General features: G+C 40.2%; 1 protein-coding gene across 1 annotated transcript; it reads right to left on the minus strand.

Annotated features, from left to right (window-relative positions):
• Positions 1-1,383: 1,383 nt before the first annotated feature.
• Positions 1,384-25,340, minus strand: znhit6 (zinc finger HIT-type containing 6). Its single transcript, XM_056732362.1, has 10 exons — positions 25,194-25,340; positions 24,864-24,929; positions 24,670-24,776; positions 24,478-24,566; positions 23,826-23,929; positions 19,524-19,589; positions 17,302-17,382; positions 8,157-8,237; positions 4,834-4,958; positions 1,384-3,680 (listed from the first exon to the last, which is right to left on the minus strand). Exons 1-10 carry the CDS (start codon positions 25,268-25,270, stop codon positions 2,227-2,229), a joined length of 2,250 nt encoding a protein of 749 aa, XP_056588340.1. The 5' UTR covers positions 25,271-25,340; the 3' UTR covers positions 1,384-2,226.
• Between the last annotated feature and the right edge of the window lie 472 nt (positions 25,341-25,812).

The raw sequence follows: 25,812 nt of genomic DNA on the forward strand, positions 1-25,812 counted from the left end.
TGTAGTAGACCATCAGAGTATTTCTCACCTACTGTTTTTTGCATGCTAAGGTTTCGGTCACACTACACATGACTCATACTTATTTTCGCCTACTATATAGAATGGACGTAGGTGATTTCGGACGTAGCCCCAGTGTTTAATCCTGTTTAAAACACTTGTTTTGTTTACCTGAAAAACACCATAAAAGATCCACAAACACATCTCTGTGATGCTCTTACGTATTCAATTAAATATGTTGTGTTTCACACAGTCAAATCTAATTGATTATTGAAATAATCAGGCAGAGATATCCAAAGTAACAGTGTTTTATACATTATATTCATAAGATTATACTGTCATGGTCCTTGTAAGGAAATTAATGAATTACTAAGAATCTTTGTATGAAGCTAATTGACATGTCAGTGGTTTTCTTATCATTTTGTGCTAAATAAAGATGTCTCCTCATTCTGTTCCAATGTGTTTTCTCTTGTGATGTTCTCTCTCCCCCGGGTTAAGAAATGAGATTGTATTTATCACAGTCGAACTCCTTTAATGTCATTCCTGTTTGTGTCAGTCATCTCACTCATTGTGCTGGACCGGAGACATTGTGAACGAGGGCATTATCTTTATTATAAAGCAGTATGTTCTGGGACTATATAAAAACACCGTAAATGTTTATGTAATACAGTCCGTCACAGATTATTGTAGCTGTAAAAAACACAAGAACGTGATCATTGCGCTGTCTATTGAAACATATAATGTGCAAATGTATCTTTAATTTGACTTCTCTCTTTTGGCCTACCAAATACACTCAAAATCTGAATGTAGGGATGCAGCGTTCTAAACATTATGAGAAAATGTTAGAAGCGTTTGACACAGAAATATTTATCACTTTGAGCAGTATCAACACAATAATCAGGGTTATTAAAAGCGTTGTTCTCTCGTTCACTGTTAATGTTTGATTCGGCGAGTGACACAAATATCCTCCTGATAATAAACATTTCATTTAGTGTCGTGCAAAAGGGCCACTTTCAAATTTTTGGCAGCGTGAGACACAAAAAATGTCTTATCACAAAAAATGTGATAAGAAAATTAGAACTGTATTTCATTTGTCCTATTAAAAGAAGTTAAGTATCTATTATGGGATATATCATCTCACACGGTGTGCTCTGGTTGTGTACTGTAGCAGATCGATACAGTAAACTGAACACACCGTAATGGTTTGGAATGAAATGTACATCTGGGAGACGCCTGCAAGACGTATTGTTTAAAAAATTAGTTACTAATGACATATTCAATAGTGTAATTAGATTACTGTACAAATGACTCTGTCCAAAAAGTATTGTTACTTATTACTCTCTATATCCTACATCAACCTTGACTAGTCCAGTGATTCAAGTATAGAAACGACTCGGAATTAATTCAAATAACCAACTACATAAAGTACTCTTATTAACTGAGTATTACAAATGTGAGAAAAATACATTAATGCATTCGTTTTAAAGTTAGACTTTGAAATTTAATGTCAATTCCAAAATTGTATATAGTACACAGTATTTAGTTCAATTACATCCAAAGTAACTAATTAAATAACAGACAGATGACAGTAATCCCTTACTTTACTTTTTAGTAGTAAACCCCCAACACTGGATTTAAGTCTCCGAGACGTTTCTTGTCTATTGTCATATCTTAAAGATGTATGTACGATGTTTGTGATTCAGAATGTATGCAAAACTGCCTTCTAGATGTTTATCAGATGTTTTCGGATCTTACAGACGTACATGTGCTATCTGGGAACACAGATACAAACAGCAATAAACACACACCTCACCATACGAGACCTGCAGGAACAAGGGTTTATTAAAGAGAGATATATGTCACTTAAATACACATATGAGCCTCGCTGTCCTGTAAATCACCTCAGTTGTGATTCTGCAATGACACTTTGTGCTTTAACACGTTTTATATAACCGTACATCTGCATGGATTTCCAAAAGCTGACAAAATAAGAGTCAGTAAGAGAAATGATATAACAGTATAAATCACATTACTACACACATTAGAAATGTAAGAGTTCAGCGGAGGTGAGTGTGTGTCTGTATCCATGAACACAGTGTTATGTCACCAGCATCTCACATCTCTTATCACAGGTCACATAAACAGGCTGTGTTGTCACCGTGGCAACAAGCATTGTTATTGTCATTATCTGATGTTATTTCTAAAGTGATATCAAGAATCTGTAGATTGTCAGACTCTGTGTTCAGTCCCACAGACAGTTTGATAACTAACATGACCGTCACTCACGCTATCACCAATATTAACCTGATCAGAACCTTCGCTGGGAATATCAGCAATAACGTGACCCTCGCTAGCATAAACATTTACATTCACAGTATCTTCATTACTCTGATTCACACCTTCAACATGCCTATCTGTAGCATTGCAACGGTCGCTAGCCCAAACATTAGCGTTATTTACATTAGCCTGACCTGAACCCTCAACATCTTTTGGAGAGCAACTGTCACTAGCATAAACATTAGCATATTCTATGTTCATCTGAGACACACCTTCAACATGCATATCTCTAGCATTACAACCGTCGCTAGCACAAATATTCACATTTTCTACGTTAGCCAGACTTGATTCATCAACATGGCTCTCTTCAAGAGTGCAACTGTCACTAGCATTAACATTAGCATCTTCTGGATTCATCTGACACGCACCTTCAACCTGGTTACCTCTAGCAATACAACCGTCGCTAGCATAAACATTAGCATTTTCTACGTTGACCTGACTTCCACCATTAACCTGGATATCTGCAGCAATGCAAGTTTCGCTTGCACAAGTATTAGCATTTTCTACATTAGCCTGACTTGAACTCTCAACATGGGTATCTTCAGGAGTGCAACTGTTGCTAGCATAAACATTAGCATTATCTGCACCTTCACAAACATCAGCCTGATTTGAGCCTTGAACATCTCTAGCAATGTCACTGTCACTAACATTAGCATTGTGTACATCTACACTATCGACGCTTGTATCTTTACTGTGCACAACTGCAGGAACATGACCTTCACAAGAATAAATATTTGCATTCTCCCCACCCATGCTATCGCTGATATCAGCATGACTATCAGTTTCAGGCTGGATATCTTGAGGAATGAGATGTTGGCAAGCAAAGCCAGCATTTTTTGTATCTAAGCTATCACAGGATTTTTCGCTTGTATCATGCGCACTAATGTGACCGTCACTAGCATAAATGTTGGCCTGTGCTCCGTCCAAGCTCCTATGCATGTTACCCAGGCCTTCACTTCCACAAACGCTAGCATGAGCACAGGATATAAGCTCATGTTGAACGGTACATGTTTGACTGGTTTGGGTCTTAACCTCCTGTGTTTCATGAAGATCAATGTTCTCATTGTTTCTGATGTCTATACTTAAGATGCTCAATGTCTCAGTTTGACCACCAACATCTCCAAGAGCGATGCGTCTCGATGAGTCTCGATGCGATTCAGGTGCTGTTTTCTCTGTTACATCATCATCTCCATCGCTTTCATCATCATCATCACTCCGTATCTCTCCGTCCTCCAGCTCATCCGCCTCAGAGATGATTTTTGCTTTCTTTGGCACATGTGAAGAAGCTGAAGAAAGCAGCTCTTCTGACTTTGTGGAGATGTTCTCTGAAGCAGCACTAAAGTGCTCTAGAAGAACAAGAGAATTTAGGTTAAACTTAAAAAACAGTCCCGTCAGCTTCTCACATCCAAACTTTATAAAAAATGATGTAAGAACTGCTCACAGATTGGCCGGTGCTGAGCAAACACATCCTGCAAACATTATTTTAACAAGTTCTACAGCAACACACAAAACCCTGGGCTGAGAGAGAGAGAGAGAGGACCCCTGCCGGCTGGCTCTATGCTTCTGTTTGTCACATGTTCTTCTCTCACACTCCATTCACTCAATCTTTCACAACTGCTGAAGTTACGCAACAACCAGAATAAACAGCACATCTGTTGTGGATACAAGCATGTTGTGTAAATGTGTGCAGAAAATCTCACTGCTTCTGCAGAAACGCCTTATTACACAGTGTCTGTAAACAGAATGTGTGTGTGTTTGTTTTACTGTTTGTGCGTTTGGCTGTGTGCACGAATGAGTGTGTGTGTATGCTAGAATGTTTTTTTTTGTCTGTGTGTGTATGTGAGAGTGTGTTTGTGTGTCAGTGTGTGTATGTGAGATTGTGTTTGTGTGTGCGAGTGTGTTGGTGTGTGTAAGTGAGATTGTGTTTGTGTGTGTATGCGAGAGTGTGTTTGTGTCTCAGTGTGTGCAGGAGTGTGTGTATGTGAGTGTCTGTGTGTTTGTGTGTCAGTGTGTGTATGTGAGAATGTGTTTGTGTGTCTGTGTGTGCAGGACTGTGTTTATGCGAGTGTGTGTGTCTGTATGTGCAGGAGTGCGTGTATGGGAGAGTGTTTGTGTGTGTAAGTGAGAGTGTGTTTGTGTGTCAGTGTGTGTAAGTGAGAGTGTGTTTGTGTGTCGATGTGTGCAGGAGTGTGTTTGTGTGAGAGTGTGTGTATGTGAGAGTGTGTTTGTGTCAGTGCGTGCAGGAACGTGTGTATGTGAGAGTGACTTTGTGTGTACGTGTGTGCAGGAGTGTGTGTATGTGAGTGTCTGTGTGTTTCTGTGTCAGTGTGTGTGTATGTGAGAATGTGTTTGTGTGTCTTTGTGTGCAGGACTGTGTGTATGGGAGTGTATGTTTTGAGTCAGTGTGTGTATGGGAGTGTATGTTTTGTGTCAGTGTGTGCAGGAGTGTGTATTTGTGAGTGTGTGTGACAGTATTCAGCATCAGTGTGTGTTTCTTACCCTTCATTCTGGTGACGTACTCTTGGCTGTGTTGTTTCAGAACCACAAAGATTTCTGGGTATTCCACAACAGTCATGTGCATCAGGTTTGCTCCCAGAGTTTTCTGTGGATCCAGCTCCAGATACCTGTCAGACAGCACACAAACATCACAACACAACCAAAGCCGCAGCCGTCACCACTAAACATTATTGTGAAGCTGATGTATTCTCTCTGAACAGATTTACAGTTTAGATATTTTAAACAGGACTCATTATTACAACCAAACAGATTTAAATGTTTATTGTAGAAGGTCTTCACATAATGAAGATAGATAACGGCGTATCATTTCATGATAAACAACAGTGTTTACATTCTCCAGTAGCTCTGGAGTTCTAGAACATTCCCATGACATCACGTTTGGAGGTGCGAGAGGAAGCGGTCATGTCTTGGCCGGAGGCTAAATCTCGCTCGCCCTCACGGCTGGAAACTCACTTAACCTGACTCACTAACAGCTTTAACAAACGCCGCTCTCAAGACCTGTGTGACATCATTGAATCTCTGAGCGCTGCCGTCATGAGTCGTGGAGCGTCGTAAATCTGCTCTTTACGGGGATTTTAAATCGCTCAATACTTCACCGCGCTCACCGTTTGGACATCCGCCCGTCGGGATCATTTTGGCCGCTTTCACGGCAGCGGGCATTTCAAATAAACATCAAACCAGAAACCTGCGTCAACACCGAGCGTTCACATTCAGAAGCAAAACCGCGCTCGGCCAAATCTGAGAGGTTAAAAACCACAGAGGAAAACCAGCCGGACCGAGCCAAACCACACGGGAAACGCAGGAATTCTAAACTCAACACAGAAGAAATAAACAAACTGCACTGAAAGCCTCGAAGCAAAAGCTTAGAAAAGTCGTGAAGGTTCACATTTACTTACAGCAGGTGAAAAACTCACATCAGTAACATCACATCTGCACACAAATGAACTTGGAGACACTGTCATTTAAACACAAAACTATCGACTCACGTCTGAATGTAAATCACAGCCGGCGGTTTTAACGCGGACAGTCTTTTTGGCCAGTAAAGATCGTGGAGTGTGTGTGTGTTGACCACAGTTATGTCCGGAGCGTTCGGGAAAACTGCCTCCTTACAAATCCAGTTGAGCTAGTAGATGGTTTCTGAATGATGGAGAGACGTCCAAACATCTATCAGGTAGAGATATCTGTCAAAGACCACTGATGTCAGCTTCCTAAAGGTCTTTGGACACACTGTACAAAATTTCCGCATGCGTTTTTCGTATTTGGCGCTTGTCGCTTGATACGGATGTGAAAAACGCAAATAAAATCAGACGAACAGAAATATCGGAGGCAGTGTGTACATGTGACTGACACAATGGGGAGATTTCAGACACAAGCTGCGGACTCAATGTGCAATGAGCTTTAGATGATAATCATGATTTATGAGTCGAGCTGGTGACATCACGGTCAGTTTGACATCATCTGACGAGAAGTCTGTAGTCACCTGCCATTTATGTTTCAAGCACAGATGGCGGTAAAGAGACACAGATTTAAGGAGACCACTGATCTAAGAGCAGTTCACATATAAAAACAGACAGTAAACGACAGGAAACACTGGGCTGAGAAGAGCGTCTCTAATGGACTCTACCACCCGTCCAAAACACAGAGGGCAAGAGACACACAAAGACTGCTGAGGAGTTCACACAGCGTAACTCTTAGAAAAGTATATGAGAGATGATGTCATTCCCATAAAGCATTTCAGTGTTGATGTCATACAGCAGTAAATAACTCTGGTTGAGAACAAGAGAGTGAATGCTTCATCTCTGACGGGCTTCTGACGACACCTTCAGCCAATCAGAAGCCTCCGTTAGCTTCATATATGTTTCGAGATGCTTGATTTCCAACACACAATAAAACTAACACGCATATGATGACAGGACATTGAAATTCATCACGGACTGACATCAGACAGACGGACTGACATCAGACAGACGGACTGACATCAAACAGACGGACTGACATCAGACAGACGGACTGACATCAGACAGACGGACTGACATCAGACAGACGGACTGACATCAGACAGACGGACTGACATCACACAGACGGACTGACATCACACAGACGGACTGACATCACACAGACGGACTGACATCACACAGACGGACTGACATCAGACTGACGCACTGACATCATACAGACGCACTGACATCAGACAGACGCACTGACATCATACAGACGCACTGACATCAGACAGACGCACTGACATCAGACAGACGCACTGACATCACACAGACGGACTGACATCAGACTGACGGACTGACATCATACAGACGGACTGACATCAGACAGACGCACTGACATCATACAGACAGACTGACATCAGACAGACGCACTGACATCAGACAGACGGACTGACATCACACAGACGCACTGACATCAGACAGACGCACTGACATCATACAGACGCACTGACATCAGACAGACGCACTGACATCAGACAGACGCACTGACATCAGACAGACACACTGACATCAGACAGACGCACTGACATCAGACAGACGCACTGACATCAGACAGACGGACTGACATCAGACAGACGCACTGACATCACACAGACACACTGACATCACACAGACACACTGACATCACACAGACGGACTGACATCACACAGACGCACTGACATCACACAGACGCACTGACATCAGACAGACGCACTGACATCACACAGACGCACTGACATCAGACAGACGCACTGACATCAGACAGACGCACTGACATCAGACAGACGGACTGACATCAGACAGACGGACTGAAATCACACAGACGGACTGACATCACACAGACGGACTGGCATCAGACAGACGGACTGACATCAGACAGACGCACTGACATCAGACAGACGCACTGACATCAGACAGACGCACTGACATCAGACAGACGGACTGACATCAGACAGACGGACTGACATCAGACAGACGGACTGAAATCACACAGACGGACTGACATCACACAGACGGACTGACATCAGACAGACGCACTGACATCACACAGACGGACTGACATCACACAGACGGACTGACATCAGACAGACGCACTGACATCACACAGACGCACTGACATCACACAGACGGACTGGCATCAGACAGACGGACTGACATCAGACAGACGCACTGACATCAGACAGACGCACTGACATCAGACAGACGCACTGACATCACACAGACGCACTGACATCACACAGATGCACTGACATCAGACAGACGCACTGACATCACACAGACGGACTGGCATCAGACAGACGGACTGACATCAGACAAGGTGTTACCTGAGAGAGTTGGGTTGTGTCTGCTCTGCCTTCATAAAGATTTTGATATCCTCCTGAGGGCTCTGGACATAAACCTTTAACCTGAAAAACACATCACAAGACCACATCAACACAAACATATCATAACTGAATTCAGTACAAGATTAAGCCTCATAACCTCTGTACAGACACACATCTAATGAGGAATCCTTCACTGAACCTCAACTCAACTTTATTTATAAAGCACTTTTTAAAGCAGCTGTACATGAGATACATTGACTATAAGTTAAAGTCATACACCTGTAAAAACAAGAAAAAGGTGAAAACAACAAAAGACAGACATACAAATGCTCCACACACACACAATATGCATACATACTTACACACATTGACATAGACGCACACACGCAAACACAGTCGCACAGTGAAAGCACACATTTGAGATAAAGGAGAGAGAACCACAGGTCAAATATTAAAAGGACTATAAATTCTTATATGCAATATTAATAATGTCTAACTTCTAAATTCCTGTTAAAATGCATTTTGGGATTTCATTCTGAGATGATGCTTTAAAATTTGACTACAACAAATAAACCATAGAGAACAATTGGCACGCCACAGCAGCTTAAAGACAGAAATGAAAACATGACCACAAAGACTAACACAATGTTTCTTGCTCTTTATCTTCTCAGGACCTTGAAGAATCCTAACTACAAGAAAAGTATTTAAATGGAACTGTGAAACATGTTCAAACAGATGATTCCTGAAATCAAAACCATCCATTTTTCATGTTACGTAACAAATGAAGAGGAGCTAACATGAATGAATCATTTATATCTCCATCTATCTGATGAAAGATGCTCTGACTAATATAAGAAAGAGAATTTCATTCATTCCTGAATGATCTACACACCCCATTACTTAAGTTGCGAAAGAAAGTTAAAAGACGGCCATGTTTGTCATTAATTCATCCGAATGACTTTTGTAATATTGGCCATAATAAAAACTAGATGTTTGACAGTAAACATTAGAGAAGTGATGAATCAACTAATAGAAATGAATCCGGTCGATTGATGGACTTTTGGATCTTTTTATTTCCCCACATCTTGTCATGTTTAAAGCGTACGTAACATGACATCATGAAAATGACGTTTCATGCAGTCTGTTATATTGCCGTGTTTGAAAGTAAGCTGTCTGCCAAGTTGTAAGTCCGAAGGTGAATAAATAACGAAGTTATTTGCTTGTAAAAATGAGAGTCGACTCTGAATCACACAAACGAGCCGTGGATGCATATCTACGTCACTATACATATACGTGTTGCTGAGACTGCCGGGAAAACTTATGTCTCCTCCCTCAAACACTGTCACAAGTTCATGATGCATGTGTGTCATGTCTAAAGTCCGTGTTCTACGGTGTGAAACTAAGTCCATCTTATTTCAGCTACCTAAGCAAGAACGTCTGAGGGAAAAATTCATTTTTCAAAGAATACCGAAGGAGTATAACCGCAGGGTTGTACTGTGTGCGCGTCATTTCTCAACTCAACTCAACTTTATTTATATAGCGCTTTTTACAATTTTCATTGTTACAAAGCAGCTGTACATGAGACACATTTAATACAAGTATGAATTCTAAAGCAGCCCCCCCGGCCAGGCAGATAGTGCAAAACAATATGCAAACGGTGGTGAGGAACCCAAAACTCCCATCGAGAAAAAAAACCTCAGGGGAACCCAGGCCCAACCAGGGGATTCCAGTTCCCCTCTGGCAAAAGCTGCTGCCTCTGCACAAGCTCATCAGTGCTTGCACAACAAGGCTTAATAAAAATATAAAAATTAAAGATTATCATTAACAATCTAATAGCATTTGAAATGTTGTAGAAAAAAACAAAGTTGTCGCGTCCTTTATCCAGCTCTATCCTCTTAGCACTTGTCAGGTCACCGCTTCCCATTCTCAGCTCTGCCATCAGGTCTGGGCATGAACTGCATCCTGCGGTAACCTTGGAACAAAGAGACAAGACTGGCTGAGAGTAGAGTACTGTTCTGCACTCTTTGATGCAACAAGTACATCATTTGTTGTTGGATGTGTTCCTGGTTCCGGTTGATCTAAATAATGCAGCCTAAATCCTCTGAGGATTAATATTATGGAGGTGTAGTGTATGCAAGATTAAAAAGATGAGTCTTTAGTCTAGATTTAAACTGACAGAGTGTGTCTGCCTCCCGGACCGTGCAGGGAAGAATATTCCAAAGTTTAGGCGCTAGATAAGAAAAGGATCTACCACCTGCACTTGATTTTGAAATTCTAGGTATTACCAACTGACAGGACCCCTTAGAGCGTAATGTACGTGGTGGTCTGTAATACAATAGAAGTTCATTCAAATACTGCGGCGCTAGACCATGTAGGGCTTTATAGGTAATAAGCAAGATCTTAAAGTTAATGCGATGCTTTATAGGTAACCAGTGCAAGGTTGACAGAACCGGGGTTATATGCTCATACTTTTTTGTACGTGTAAGAACTCGAGCTGCCGCGTTTTGAACCAGTTGCAGTTTTTGTAATAGGCCCGCAGGGCAACCACCTAGAAGTGCATTACAGTAATCTAGTCTTGATGTCATGAATGCATGAATTAATTTCTCTGCATCTGACAGTGACAGCATATGACGTAATTTAGATATATTCTTAAGATGGAAAAATGCAATTTTACAGGTGTTTGCGACATGGCTTTCAAATGAGAGAGTACTGTCAAATACAACGCCAAGATTCTTAGCTGATGACGAGGATTTTATGGAGCATCCGTCAATCGTTAAGCAGTATTCTTGGTTGTTACGCATAGCAGTTTTCGGTCCAGTAAGTAACACTTCTGTTTTGTCCGAGTTTAGTAGTAAAAAATTGTTACTCATCCACATTTTTAAGTCAACTATGCAATCCTTTATTCGATGAAACTGCTGGGTTTCATGAGGCATCGAGGAAATATAAAGTTGAGTATCATCAGCATAACAGTGAAAGCTAATTCCGTGTCGCTTTATTATATCTCCTAGAGGTAGCATGTATAATGCGAAGAGCAGGGGTCCCAAGACTGAGCCCTGTGGTACACCGTACTGGACTTGTGATTTGCGGGACACCTCATTGTTTATTGCTACAAATTGAAAACGGTCGGATAAATAAGACTTAAACCATTTCAATGCTATTCCGTTAATGCCGACGTAATTTTCGAGTCTATGTAGAAGTATGCTGTGGTCAATGGTGTCAAATGCAGCACTGAGGTCTAGCAGCACCAATAACGAAATACAGCCACGGTCAGACGCTAAAAGCAGATCATTTGTAACTCTGATCAAAGCAGTCTCTGTACTGTGACATGCTCGAAATCCAGACTGGAATTCATCATTAATGTCATTCCTTTGGAGGAAGGAGCATAATTGAGTTGAAACTACTTTTTCCAGAACTTTAGATATAAAAGGTAAATTCGATATAGGCCTGTAATTCCCTAGTTCTTTAGGGTCGAGTTTGGGTTTTTTTAAAAGAGGCCTTATAACAGCCACCTTAAATGCTTTAGGCACATGTCCTAATGTCAGAGATGAGTTAATAATACTAAGAAGAGGATCTATAATTTCGGGGAGCATTTCTTTCAGTAGTTCTGTAGGTATAGGGTCTAGCATGCATGTTGATGATTTAGATGATTTAATGATTTTAGACAGTTCATCGTGATCTACTGTAGAAAATAATTGCAATTTCTCCTTAGGGGTGCTGTAGTTAGTTTGTTCAGCGGATTTCACTACAGGTTGCATTGTTATAATTTTTTCTCTTATATCTTGGATTTTACTTGTGAAGTAGTTCATAAATTCATCACTGTTATGCTGATAATCAGAATCTGACGTCGATGACGACTTATTTTTTGTTAATTTAGCCACGGTGTTAAATAAGAACCTAGGGTTGTGATGGTTTTCCTCTATTAGTGTTGAAAAGTAGGCGGATCTAGACGTTTTTATTGCATTCCTGTAATTTCGAGTACTATCCTTCCATGCTATACGAAATACCTCTAAATTCGTTTTCTTAAAGTTGCGCTCCATTTTACGGGATGCTTTTTTTAGAGTCTGAGTGTGTTCATTATACCACGGTGTTGGGCTGCTATTTTTAATTTTCTTTAAACGCAGAGGAGCAACTGTGTCTAATATTTCCGAGAAAGTAGAGTTAAAATTTTCAATAGTAGTGTCAAAATCGTCAACGTTATTACTCATGCTGGATATTTTAGACAATTCAGGCAGATTATCGAGAAACGCATCTTTGGTAGTTGAAGTAATCGTTCTACCATATTTGTAACAAGGAGTTTGATTTGCAGCCGTAGGCCATTGAAGCAAACATAATATCAGATAATGATCCGAAATATCTTCACTCTGCTGAACGATTTTAACATCGTCCACATTTATACCATAAGAAAGTATTAAATCTAAAGTATGATTACGAAGGTGAGTGGGTCCTGACACATGTTGACTAACGCCCATGGAGTTAAGAGTGTCTTTGAAAGCCAGTCCCAAGGCATCTGTATCATTGTCTACATGGATATTAAAGTCACCGACGACAAGGACTCTATCTGCGGCCAGTACTAGTTCTGATAAGAACCCACCAAAATCTTTAATAAAATCTGTGTGGTGCCCTGGAGGCCTATATACAATAGCTAGAATAAATTTTAAAAATGTTTTGTCCTTAGTATTAGGTGTCGATACGTGAAGTACCATGACTTCGAAAGAACTGTACTTAAAATTAGACTTCTGAGAGGTAATAAAAGAATTCTTGTAAAGTGCAGCGACACCTCCCCCTCTACCTTTTAGACGAGGCTCGTGTTTATAGTAATAATCATGGGGAACGGATTCATTTAGAGTAATAAAATCATCTGGCTTTAGCCATGTTTCTGTCAAACAAAGCATGTCTATTTTATGATCGGTTATCAAATCGTTAACAAAAAGTGCTTTATTTGAGAGAGATCTAATATTAAGCAATCCGAGTCGTAACAGCTGATTATCTGTATCATTTCACAGATGATTGCTTTGATAATCTTAGCGCGTTCAGTGCAGGATATGTGAAACGACTATTCTTGAGAGAGGGGCAATACCAACTCTATTTGGACCTTTTAGCTCCACCGAGTCCCAACCTGTAAGTGTGACTTTTGATATTAGTCTGAACTTCAAGAAATATTTTCGTACCTTATATCTGCGTTTTGCTAATAAATATAACGCCAACATTAGCAAGTACTGTTAGTTACTTCTGGTGTGTTACAGTTTGTTTATCTTACTATGTACTCGGCTGATTTAATTGTTCAATCCACAAATTCTCAAAGCATTTGTTTCAAGAACTAAGTGGAGTACTATCTGTATTGTAATAACATCTGAAGATACGAACACGGTACACTGTATGCCGTGTCAACTAGTCCATGTATAATACTGTTACAAGAGAATTGTAAATGTTCTTTTCCTTACTGGGATCTGCAGAAGGATGAATTAATTCTCTAAGTACTTTAAACGTTTATGAACTTAATTGAATGTTTTATGAAATAATTTTGTTGTGATGGCAACAAACGATAGGAAATATTTTTCATAACATAAATTGATTAATAATCATTTGTAAACAACCTGTTGCACTTCCTGGCAGCAAATATTTTCATCCTCGCTTGGCAGTTTGATGCATTTGCCGCACGTGCACCTATATAGATATATTTGGGTGAAACTACAATAATTTTTCATAACGTCGACTTTTTGAAATGCTCTATGTACCATGACAACGCACAATTAGACGAAATAATAGTATTACTAACGTATTTTAAGAAAAATAATAATTTACTTCATTGATGAGCAAAACACAACATGCATGTTGTCACACTGAGAGTTTTTATGACAAGAGTTGTCACTTGCCACTGACTAACATCCTGCTCCAGTCGTGGTGGAGTTTGTTGTGGATTAGCGTCTTCTTCCTCGTCAGACTCGGGCTCAAACTGGTACGGTAAAATCACCGCCATCTTTTTCTACACATATATATAAAGACATCCAAACACATGTAAACTGTAATCCTGTAATGATGGTAGGCGTTCACTTTGCGACAAATGATGAACGCGTTTGACCAATCACAACAGACTAAACCATCTGACCAATCACATGACACGAGGTTACCGGGTAGGAGGGGCCTAGACGGGTGAATCGCGGAACGAATCATTTGAAAGTCACTCAAGAATTAGGGTACGAATAACTGCATATAATTACGAGATTAAAGTGTTTTTACACATTGTATGTAGATAAACTTGTTGTTGGACACTACATTACCCAAAGTAGGGCTAAAAAAAAAACATATGTTACCTACTCTTTAATAAATGACTTCATTTGAGAAATAGATATTCTCTAAAAACAATACTGAACCTTCAGCTGATGAAATATCTGTAGAATCAAAATACTAAAAAACTATAAAACTGTCCGTCCGAAGAAAACAATGGAACCGTCTTCAAACTCTATTATAGTGTTGATTTTATGGCACATTATCAGTATATTTGGAGTCTGAGGTTAGACCGGGACATCATTTCTTCATTCACACATTTAAGGTTAAAATCACAATGGGTTTACACACACACACACACACACACACACACACACACACACACACACAAGCTTTTTCATACAGAGAACAATCCACCAAACATTCAACGCTCTGTGTTTCCAAAAGCAAAGTCATTCCAGCATTGTGCCTTTGAAAAGTTCAATGAAACAGAAACTGTCCAACTTTCACTCGTCTGAAAATAATAAACTGATGAGGAAACGCTGAAATATAGTCTTGATATCAGACGCAGATGACACGGCGGTAAAGACAGAGAAAATATCTTCTCTCAATCTCTGCTCATTCAGACGACACCATAGACTGTATAAAATATAGATGTAGTGTCCTTGAGACCACCCGTAGGTTTGTAAAGTAAAGTAGGCGGAGACGCTCGTTGCCAACTTGGCATCGCGCGTCACTCCCAGATAATCGAAAATGTGCAAAAAGGCAGGACGTGGTTAAAGCTGAAGCGCCTGGATTGCTGAAACCCCTAATCACTCTGGTGGCCACGCACCTAATTTGCAGAATTTTAAGGCTTAATATAAGTTAAACGGGTGAGTTATTAAAACATTCAATCGTCTCACAGATGTCATGAAGTGTAATATTAGATATCTACACCAAAGTATTTTTTGTAGCAGGCTGTAAATGTTTTTTCTGCTGTAAAGTTGCACATTTTAACACAAAGCTCAATGAGATTCTGCTCTCTTTTGGAGTCAGTCTCTAGTGGCCAGTCAATGAATTACAATTAAAGTCACTTCTGAGTTAGCTTCACGAGAGAGATCGGAAGGTTGCCCTTCAGACGCCATTCCACACTAAACATCATGCAGACTAGGGCTGGGGGATGTGTTTAATTGTATTTATCCACAATCGACTTTAAAATCATCGCAATATCCGATAATATCAGGTGTGTTTGACTTCATGCAACATTGCGTAGACGATCAATCTGCGGATACGGACCAGAAGGGAATTCGTTCTGGATCCGCCAAGTGCCAAACAAGCAAGTACGCAGGCACACGCGCACAAACCAGTGCTGCAGTGACTTCTTTCATCAGGTAAAGCAAGTATATAACCATAAAGTTTTTAAGCAGTAGAAAAATGTTGCAGGTCTCCTGAAGTTTCATCCTACCCATCAGATTTTCCTACCAGGCATGCGCACATTAATGTTAACTCATTTTTTTTGAGCTATAAAATCCTCCTACCTGTTTATTTTATACTGTTACAGGAATATGATGTGTATTTTGGTTGTTAAAGGCCACGCTCCATGCGATCGCATTTTTCAACCTTTAGTTAGTGTGTGATGTTGCTGTTATAGAATAAACAATACCTGCAAAATAATAAAGCTCAAAGTTCAGTGCCAAGCGAGATATTTGGTTTAACAGAGTTCACTTATCAAGGACTACAGAGAACTGCTGGAATCGCACTACAGCCCTCTACTTCCCGGGTACATAATGTCATTATTCTGAGTGATTTTATTAACCTTCGCCCAAAGGAATATGCCAAAAAATACACTGTTGTGTAATGCACTGATATTGTGTGTGTGTGTGTGCGCGCATACCTCTAAAACACTTATATGAAACGTCCAGTACAGTCCTGCTTGCAAATGTCTCCTGGTCAATCTGATTGTTTTATTATCCAACTCGGGTCCAATATAAAAAAGCAAAACTAACGCTTCTGTTATTAGTGTTAGTTAATATAACCAGTCTGACGCCATTCAGCCCGGTGTCATTTCCCTCGTCATAGTAGAATAAACAAATGTTTCTTAGCAAAGATTGACGTTTGTGTATGCACTAGCAGACCTCCGTCACACTTCGATGGATCCGCATGTTTTTAACTGATGAAGTGAAGTTCATGAATACACTTGAGAGGGTTACTGACCAATCACAACAGCCTCAGAATTGGGCCTTAAGCGGTATCTGCTATTTGCGAAGCAATCTATATCTGACTTTTGGCCACTGAAAATAACCCCCATATCTCTGGGATTGTGGCATATAGGACCTTACAAATGGGGATACTGAAAGTCAAGTTTATTTTTAACCAGAATCCAAAAGTTGATTAAGATATCTCGAACACCTCTCGACACACAGGCATGTCATTTTTGGAAAAAGTCACCATTAGCATGTAACACAACACAGATTGCAAAAGTCAACTGTTTCTATGAATATATCTTCCAATCTCTGTGTATAATTTTATAATAACGCTATCATCTTACTAAAGTCATTTTTTCATCTGCTGTTATTTGGCTCTACATTATAGATGAAAGTGGTATTTTCACCCCTTCGCCTCTACACAACACTGGATTACTCTTTAAACATTCATGCACAGCATCTAATATTTTGGTGTTCTTCTTCATTTACCCAGAAAAGAAGAATTCTACTTTTTTACAGCCAACTTCTGCTTGATTTGACATGACATGACCCAGTTACAAGTATCAACGTCTGTCAACAATCTGACTGGTGCGCTCTGTTGTGACTCGTGTGCATTTTTCTCCAGTCTGATCTTGTTTCGATGACGGTGGTCTGGGTTCAGCAGGTGAACGGGTGAACTCACACTGTCAGGTCTGACTGTATGTATGTTAATTGACATGAGATGAGTTCATACATACTTCTGACGTCTGACTGGATCTGATTCTGATGGATGAATGAAGTCATGAAGAATCTGACGGACTTCTCTGTTATCAGCAAACCTGTGTGAAGAAATTTAAATATAAATTTAAAGCATTTAAAGAAAGAGTTATCACCAAAAACATGATTCACACATAGGTTACAGGAAACCTATACTGGTGTTGTTAAAGCTGTTTTCTGAAGAAACTTGATGTAAAGACAGCGTGAGAGTGTTTACCACCACAAATACAGTCAATTAATAACAGTTAACAGTGAGTTTACTGCAACAATAATAATGCTAATTTACAATACTTCGTATTTAATGCTAAACTTACATCACATGACATCAGTTTGTAGTTATAGCTTCACTCAGTGACATTATGTCATTACTATTTTCCCTGCTTATAACATTCCTCTGTTGTCTGATATCAGTCACATAATAAAACCAAATTAGACTTAAACAGTTTAAACAAAAGTCATTCCCTAAATCACAACGAATAAGCTCTTTCTACTATTCAGAAACACTTCCTCAGTAAGTTTAATGAAAGTCTGTGAGTGCAGCTGTGACACGTCAGAGGAGATCTGGTCCTCCCGGCTGAGTCTGGTTTCTCCCGAGGTTTTTTTTGCATTTATTTATAAATGGAGTTTGTGTTCTTCGCCACAGGGTGTCTTGGCTTGCTCATCAGGACACTGCTGATATTACAGATTATTTACTAGAATGATCAATGCACTGTGCTGAGTTCAACCTTTTCTGTGTTTTTCTGTTTTTCTCCTGTAAAGCTGCTTCGGAACAATGCACATTGTGAAAAGCGCTATTTAATACAATTGAATTGAATTTCAAAACTATGTGAGATTTGCAAATTTAGTTTATTTGCAATATACTAGGGGTGACCCCGATGCTTCGATCGGAGGAGCCTGATTCGACTACCAAGGTCACAGTCGAATCTTTGTAGAGGTGTAATGCAATGGGGATCATGTTATGTATGTTGGTTGTATGTGCAGTGGCGTCTATCTGTGTCTTCTGTGTTGTGAGACCAGTGAAGAGAAGCAGCACGTTCCGCACGACTCACAAATGAGTGTACACCGTTGTCAAACATTTGTCACTTACTGAATGTTTGGGCATTTAAATATGAATGAAAACATTCTCTTTACATTTACATGTACGCATTTGGCAGATGCTTTTATCCAAAGTGTCTTACTTTTCATTATCCTATACATTTAAACATAGGAATGTGCAATCCCCTGGGATTAAACCCACAACCTTGCGTTTTTCAGAGAGCTTTACCACTGAGATACAGGAAAGCGCGCATGCAAGTAGTCCGTAACTTAGGCTGAACTTTACGCTGCATGATAAAAAACAATGAATAAAATAAAATAACCAAAATCACCGCACATAGCAAGCACGGCGCATAGTTTTGGTGAAAAGTGAAAAACGAAAAGCAAGCGTGTGTCAGGGGGACAGAGAAAGAGTGCGCAGGAAACCTAAAATTGATTTTTTGACTGTTTCATTTGTAAGATGCTTTATTGCATTCCTCCTTTACAAGCGGTAAATAAAGTCACTTGACTGGTAGTTCATTGGTAATGAACGTGCTGTATTTTCGTTTGTAAAAAAAGAATCAATTATTATTGAGTAGTTCTAGTTTTAAAAATGGTTTTGAGTAGAGATCTGATCTATTGTGTGGCACAGCAATGGTTTGTGATGTTTAAGGAAAATACATTTTGGTACTTGTGGCTTGTGTTTTCAAAATTATGTTCCCCTGCATTTCAGACATTTTGCCTAAACGCATTTATTTCGCACATTGTGACTTGATTCTGGCTTATTTCATTCATTTATTATAAATGTATATTCTGTTCTAAACAAATTCTATAAATTAATGTTTGATTGGTTTTGGTGCATCAATGTTGCGCTGTACCCTTAACCCCCTGGTGTCGTCCATACATGCACGCGCGCCGCACGCACAAGTCTGATTCGACTATAGGCAAGACATGACAATTCTGAATTGACTATGTAAATTCTTAGTCGGGGACACCCCTAAAATATACTGCTATAACTCAATTAATGACATAAGCTCAAAATTTACTTGAGCGAAATAGACTTAAACTTTGATGCTACATGATAATTAGTGGTTACCATGGTTATCTATAGTAAAGCATTTTCTTTGTTTCACAAGAAGTAAAACCCTTGGCTATTTTTCCCAGATTACATGACAGAAGAGCACTCTACCTCTCTGAATAAACAGCAGCACTCTGAGGAAAATGGATCTTCAGATGCCAATGTAATCGTCCATCACTGGAAAAAAACACATCACAGTCAAGTCATGTTTTGGTTTCACACACATCTCCTACTGTAATAAACATCATTGACTGAATACAGAAGTTTGGATGTTTCAGCACGCTCACGCACAAGAATTTAAAAACATTCTAGCCTGGAAATCACAGAAAAACTGATAAAATCGTCTGAAGTCGGTGACAAACTTCATGACGCTAAAAAGAGAAGTCACATGATCCGGTGACGATATTACAGCAAGACGTGACGCTTACAGGAGTTGGTGGACAGAGGCCGTCTGTTCATTCAGGTCTGTTTGGAAACACAGACGAGGCAGACGTGAAGACGGTTGGCATTTTGTTGGATATGTACTGGAACAACATTGACGCTTCAGTGTTGCTGTGTGTTTGGACACTAATGCCACTCGTCACACTTTTACTGACGATAATTCAGTTTATTTCACCATCGGCCCAAACATTGAAATAAATGAATCTAGAGCACAAACATTAAAATGACTGGCCGTTCCAAAGAACACGAATCAAGTCTCCAAGCCGACCACCTCCACCCTGAAACCACTCTTCAAATTCATCCTCAAAGCCTTCTGACGCAATCCCATCATCACCAGCGGCTCTTGACAGGGTGTGTAGGCCTGACTCAGTCCAATCTGGCTCTCTTACCACAATCCTGGCACGGTTTGACCTCATGGGATGAATGGAAATAAAATATCAGACCCCTAAGTTCTGCGGGAGCCCATCCCGCTGGAACCGGGTCAGAACGAATGCCAACCGCACGAAATCTCAGCCTGAAAATTATCCAATTCAGCTTGGAGCATGATGCCAAGAGACAACGCCCCTTTACCGTGGTAAAAAACATTGTGAGAGAATAAAAGCAGCAACAGCAGTGTAACAAAGACAGATTTAACTCTTTCCCCATCAGTGACCTTCTTTATTGATTTTGTTGTGTGAATATGCACATTTCGATTCAAAGAAAGACCGAAGCGGCTGTCGAGGTGCAGGACGGCTTCCATTCACAGGCATAAAAGACATTCCAGCGTTCTGCCATCCTCCAGGCAAAGGAATTTATGAGGTTGCATGGGCTTGGCGGGCGAGACTGAAGAAAGGCTTGGCTAGGAAGGGCTGGAGATACCAGGTGCGAGATCACCGTCAAGGAATGGAAACTTTCCCTCGATGAGAGAGACAGTGGCGGGTGAGGATGACACGCATGTTTTACACAAGAAGATGAGGGATCGTTAGAAGTACAGAAGACAACCGGTTGAGGTCTAATGCTGGGTACACACCAAACGCGAATTAAGCATTACGCAAGAGTAAATAACATACAAATCAGAGCAGTCACGAATACCCGGCTAACAATTTTTGGTTCCCAGAACTTTATTTTCTAAGATTCGTTTTTGGTTCTTTACGGAAATAGAACGTTAGTTTCTGGTTCTCATAACGTTCTGGAAACCAAAAACTAACATTAGGGGAGCGTACCCCTAACATTATAGAAACCATGAAACTAACATTTTATTTCCGTAATGATAACCAAAAACAAACCTTTAAAAAACATTCTGGGAACCAGGAACTAACTTTCCCAGAACATTAGCCTAAAACATTTTTCCCCCTTACTACACGTCAGAACTGAGAATAATCTTGCAGTGTTTTTATCCATTTCTTATCTAATTTAAGAGAGGAAAAACACACGCACATCAATCTCAAAAGGGTGCTTGACCAAGAGAGTTAATCCAAATAGTGACAAAGTCGGCACACCAGAGCTCCAAAAATATAATTATTGACTATAATGACTATAATATGACTATTGCATGGCTCGTATTTTTATTTTTTTGGAGCTCTGATGTGCCGACTTTTGTCACTATTTTTATCTAATCTTATTCAAATAAGTAAGATACATCATCTCAAACAATATGGAGGACAAAATAAATGCATTAGATTCTTCTATTAGCCTAATAATTAGTTCTGGGTTTGCTGGGTAGATGCGAACTCGCAGCAGGCGATGCGAAAAACACGAATTGGATGGCACGATCATGACATCCTCCGCACAAGTTGAAAATTTTCAACTCAAGTGAGAAATTTGCCATTGACACCTACTGTACTGGGTCCGGGTGCGTGAAGACACTCCTCATCATGTGATGTCTTTCACGTCACTCACGAAAATAACAAAGAGCGTGGAGCCCGATTGTTCGCATTTGGTGTGAACACACAGCGCAACAAACCTGATTCCAATAAAACTGTGGGTGACTTTAGCTACGGCCGCTAACAGAAATGAGGAACCACATCTTTCCATTCATGATGAACAAGCGCCAAAGCACACGGAGTCCTGCGCTCAGCATCTGATAACTCCACATTCCTCATTTCCATCACGTTAAAATTAAAATCAAAGTCACAAATACCTGGAACTGACCTGACTGAAGACCTCTGTGTCGTGTCAAACGTCTCACATCATCATGCAAAATGAAATCAACAATAAAACAGACCCACAAAACCCAAAAAGCATGATCAGAACAACAAAGTGTTAAGGATCCTGAAGCCTCATACAATGTCACATGACGAACGGTGTTCAAGTATAGGTTCGACATCGAACAAAGCTATAAAATCAAACCCCATGCATGTCACGATCAGAAAATGTAAAGATTCTCATGTATAGACTATAGAATGCTTTCAAAGATGACGTGAGCTGGCTTTCAGTCTCAGGACATGTACAGCGCGTCCCGTCCCGTAATGAATTCAGCATTGTACTGGACTTCCCAAAGGTGACGGCACGTACACGTTCAAACACTCCGTATCTGGCCCGTTCTCAAGATAATGTTGCAAATTGAGGTCTGCGTTACATCTGCGACGGCATCCATCCCAAAACACAAGACGATGCCAGTACGAGGTGAAAACGTGCGGAAATGTTTATCCAAATAACCCGAGGCAAGGAGCCTGTCGCACTCGCTGTGCGTACATTTAAACGTTGGCTTGGCGTAAACGGGCACAACGTCACAACTTACGCACTACTAAATATTTCTGCATTTCACCATTTAACTCAGTTGAAGCGTAACTCAAAGTATCAAGTCAATATTTGCAGACGCCTTTGATCAAGAACGGTGGGAATAACATGAGATTTTTGTTTTGCACGACAGATTTCAATACCGACCGCATGAAACGAGAACACTTTTTTTGAAAAAGAATTAAGCGAAGCGGCTTGTTAATGAAAAGCCCTGACAGTAAACAAACAGCACAGCTTCACAGCCATTTAGACTCATTCACGGATGATAAAACATCATTCAGAACATGTGTGCAACTGGTAAACAGCGGCTTAAGATGTGACCTTTGGCGTGCTGCGTCGTGATTGGTTGAGCACACGGCAAACACTTGACAGGTTTAACGCCAGGATATGGAAACAGAGAGAGGCACTGTTGGCTTTCTTTAACTCGTCGCAGGCCGAGTGTGTCGCTCACTCACATCTGCTTCTCATATTGTGTACTCTGTACATTCGGAAACCTGTTCCTGTCCCTCATCTGCCCCGCTTCTGACACATATAAACACACCGCCGTTCTGTCTGTGTGAATTATACCATTTAACATCGACAGTCGCATCACATCTTCATTTACAGCCCACTCAAGCAAACATTGGGTTTTTATGTTCTGCGAGAATAAATATTGCTGTTGTTTATTGCGTTTGCAATTGTTTGGTCTGGCTGGATGCCATTTCACTAAATCCAGATTCATTTAAACTCCCCGCAAGCTTTTCAGCCACTTATCACCATCATGTCATAAAAGGAGGCGTGGTCAGAAGAACATTTCTGGTCAGAACTCTTTACTGACATGAATGACTTTTATTAAAAAGAACAGCGAGCAATTATAAGCGTCCTGCGGTATGTCGGGTTGTTCCTCACACATCTCTGACATCAACGCTGATAACACACACACACACACACACACACACACACACACACACACACGACTTTGAGTAGCCACATGAAACTGAACTTTGAATCTCTCTCACAGGAACTCATTTGTCATGAAATGGATGTACTGAATGCACGTATCAACAGCGCCATCATGTGGATTCATCTAGAACAACTTCAATTATTCTCAAAACTCAATACAACTATTATTATTATTTCTATATCTTACATTTTGTGAAAGTTGTGGAGACGTCTGTGGCTCGTTGCAAACCTGAGAAATTCGATTCAACCCAAGACGAATATTCACAGATGCTTTCAGATACACAAACATTCACAAAAACAACATAGCCTTACGCTTTTCTGAAGATTGTGGTGTTCTCTCGGTGTCTGCTGAACAATTTGGGTAGCATCTTCAGGGTGACTTTGGCCGCTCGTGCCTTCCGGATTAACCACGTACCCTTGAGAAAAAGAGAGAGAGAACACATGCTCTCTACATGTGAACCCCATCATGGACAAACACTTCAAACAATCATTTTTCTAAACAAAATTTTTCATGACAGATATCAGGATTATTCATTTTGATTGAATTTACATCAAATCCTGACCTTGTGTAAGAATCTTTGTGTTTTTTAAGATCGGACCAAGTGATAGTTCACTCAAAAACTAAAAATCTGTCATCATTTACACGCACTCTTGTCATTTCAAAGCTTTATGCCCTTACTTCATCGTCGGAAGACAAAAGAAGATATTTTGAAGAAAGTTAGTAACCGAACAGCCCTGGACCCCATTTACTTCTATTGTATGAACACAAACCAATGCAAAGAGAGGGGTCCAGATCTTCAAAAATATCTTCTTTTATGTTCAGTGCTCTGTAAGTCTACAGGTTTGAAAGGAGCAGAAGGTGAATAAATGATTACAAATTTTAGATTTTTGGGTGATTTGACCACAAGAATGACATTTACAGTGCAATAAAGTTCATGTGAACACCCAGCATGGGAGGTCTCACCTCTTTCGGTTGTCGGCGACTGGCGTGCAGGACGGTGTCTCTGTCAGAACTTTGTCTCAGTCGACCGGTGTCCTCCAGAAATCTGTAATCTATAGAAGAAGCAGAACCATCGGACAACATTCAAACCTTCACTTATTCATATGAGGAAGATAACTTGTCAGAATCAGGCACTGGATGGTCGCAAGTCCTCACCACTGAGAAGATTCATTTCATCAAACTGAGAGAGAGAGATGAATGCTGTCTTATCTCGTACGCCACTGCATCCCGAAGACATCTTGTGTTGTTTCACACAGGACAAACTACACAGACACAACAGGCACGTTTGAACACAAGTCTAAACAGCGTGCATGTTGTGTGTAAATATGTGTGTGTGTGTGATGTGGCACCTGCATGTGTGTATCATACAGTTGGGGCATCTGTATCTGGCCTCTTCTGTTCCACATACGTCACATCTGAACAACATCAAGACACACAAACACATGAATGACAGAAGGCAAGGCAGCAGATTGTAATACCACAGACAGAACTCTCCATCGTGTTATTTTTATGGTATACGTACAGTATTATCATCTTTTCATTACCGTTCAAACCGTTTTTAACGGAATATAAACGCAAACAAATGAATATTTGAGCAAACTTTACGAGCAGCATCATCACGTCTCGTTAGGACTTCAGTGTTAACATTACGTTTACGTGTTTGTATTAAAGTATCTGACCTTGACAGAGACATCTTGCGTTTCACACCTCTACGCTCATCTTCCGCTGTGTCGTTACCATCCATGACAGAAATCATATTCACAAAATCAACAAGAAGTTTTCAGAGTTACAGCCCACACGAAAACATTGAACCGCACATGTGTGTGATTCGCTGCCGTATTCCGCTCTGGCTTTACGACAGCTTACGACAGTCGGGTTTAGAGATCATTATTGGTTGTTGCTAGAAGGGATACAGCAACTGGATAAGTGGTGCAACATCTCGCTATATAATTACAATAAATTACATTCGATAACGCCTACTCCTACAATTACCCTAAATTTAACATAAAAATAATGAATCAACTGTTTTCAGCGTGACATAAATTATGCGGTATTGAAGTACGCATGCCCAGTAGAGATATCTGTGTCCCTTCTAGTCAAACCATCAAAATTCCAACTAAGAAAACAGAAAAGTCAGATTGAAAACGCATATAAAGCGCATTCGAATCTGTTTTTATCTGTATCGCTCTCATAACAAAACATTTAAACAGAAAAGTATTGCGAGTCTAACGTTAACTGAGCTCGAAGTTCGCTCTGAAACATCTATCTGGTCCTCAAGTTTAAGAATATTTCAAGTAC

This window comes from Triplophysa dalaica, chromosome 20 (assembly GCF_015846415.1).
Source record: "Triplophysa dalaica isolate WHDGS20190420 chromosome 20, ASM1584641v1, whole genome shotgun sequence".
Classification (NCBI taxonomy): Eukaryota; Metazoa; Chordata; class Actinopteri; order Cypriniformes; family Nemacheilidae; genus Triplophysa; species Triplophysa dalaica.

Bases quoted from the DNA above. Each gene is read 5' to 3' on its own strand.
- znhit6 (XM_056732362.1), bottom strand. From the start codon at position 25,270: ATGATTTCTGTCATGGATGGTAACGACACAGCGGAAGATGAGCGTAGA. The intron at 23,930-24,477 runs GTGAGACCTCCC...CTTTTTCTCAAG, and splicing joins GTCGCCGACAACCGAAAGAG to GGTACGTGGTTAATCCGGAA. The intron at 4,959-8,156 runs GTAACACCTTGT...GCTGTCTGACAG, and splicing joins ACACAACCCAACTCTCTCAG to GTATCTGGAGCTGGATCCAC.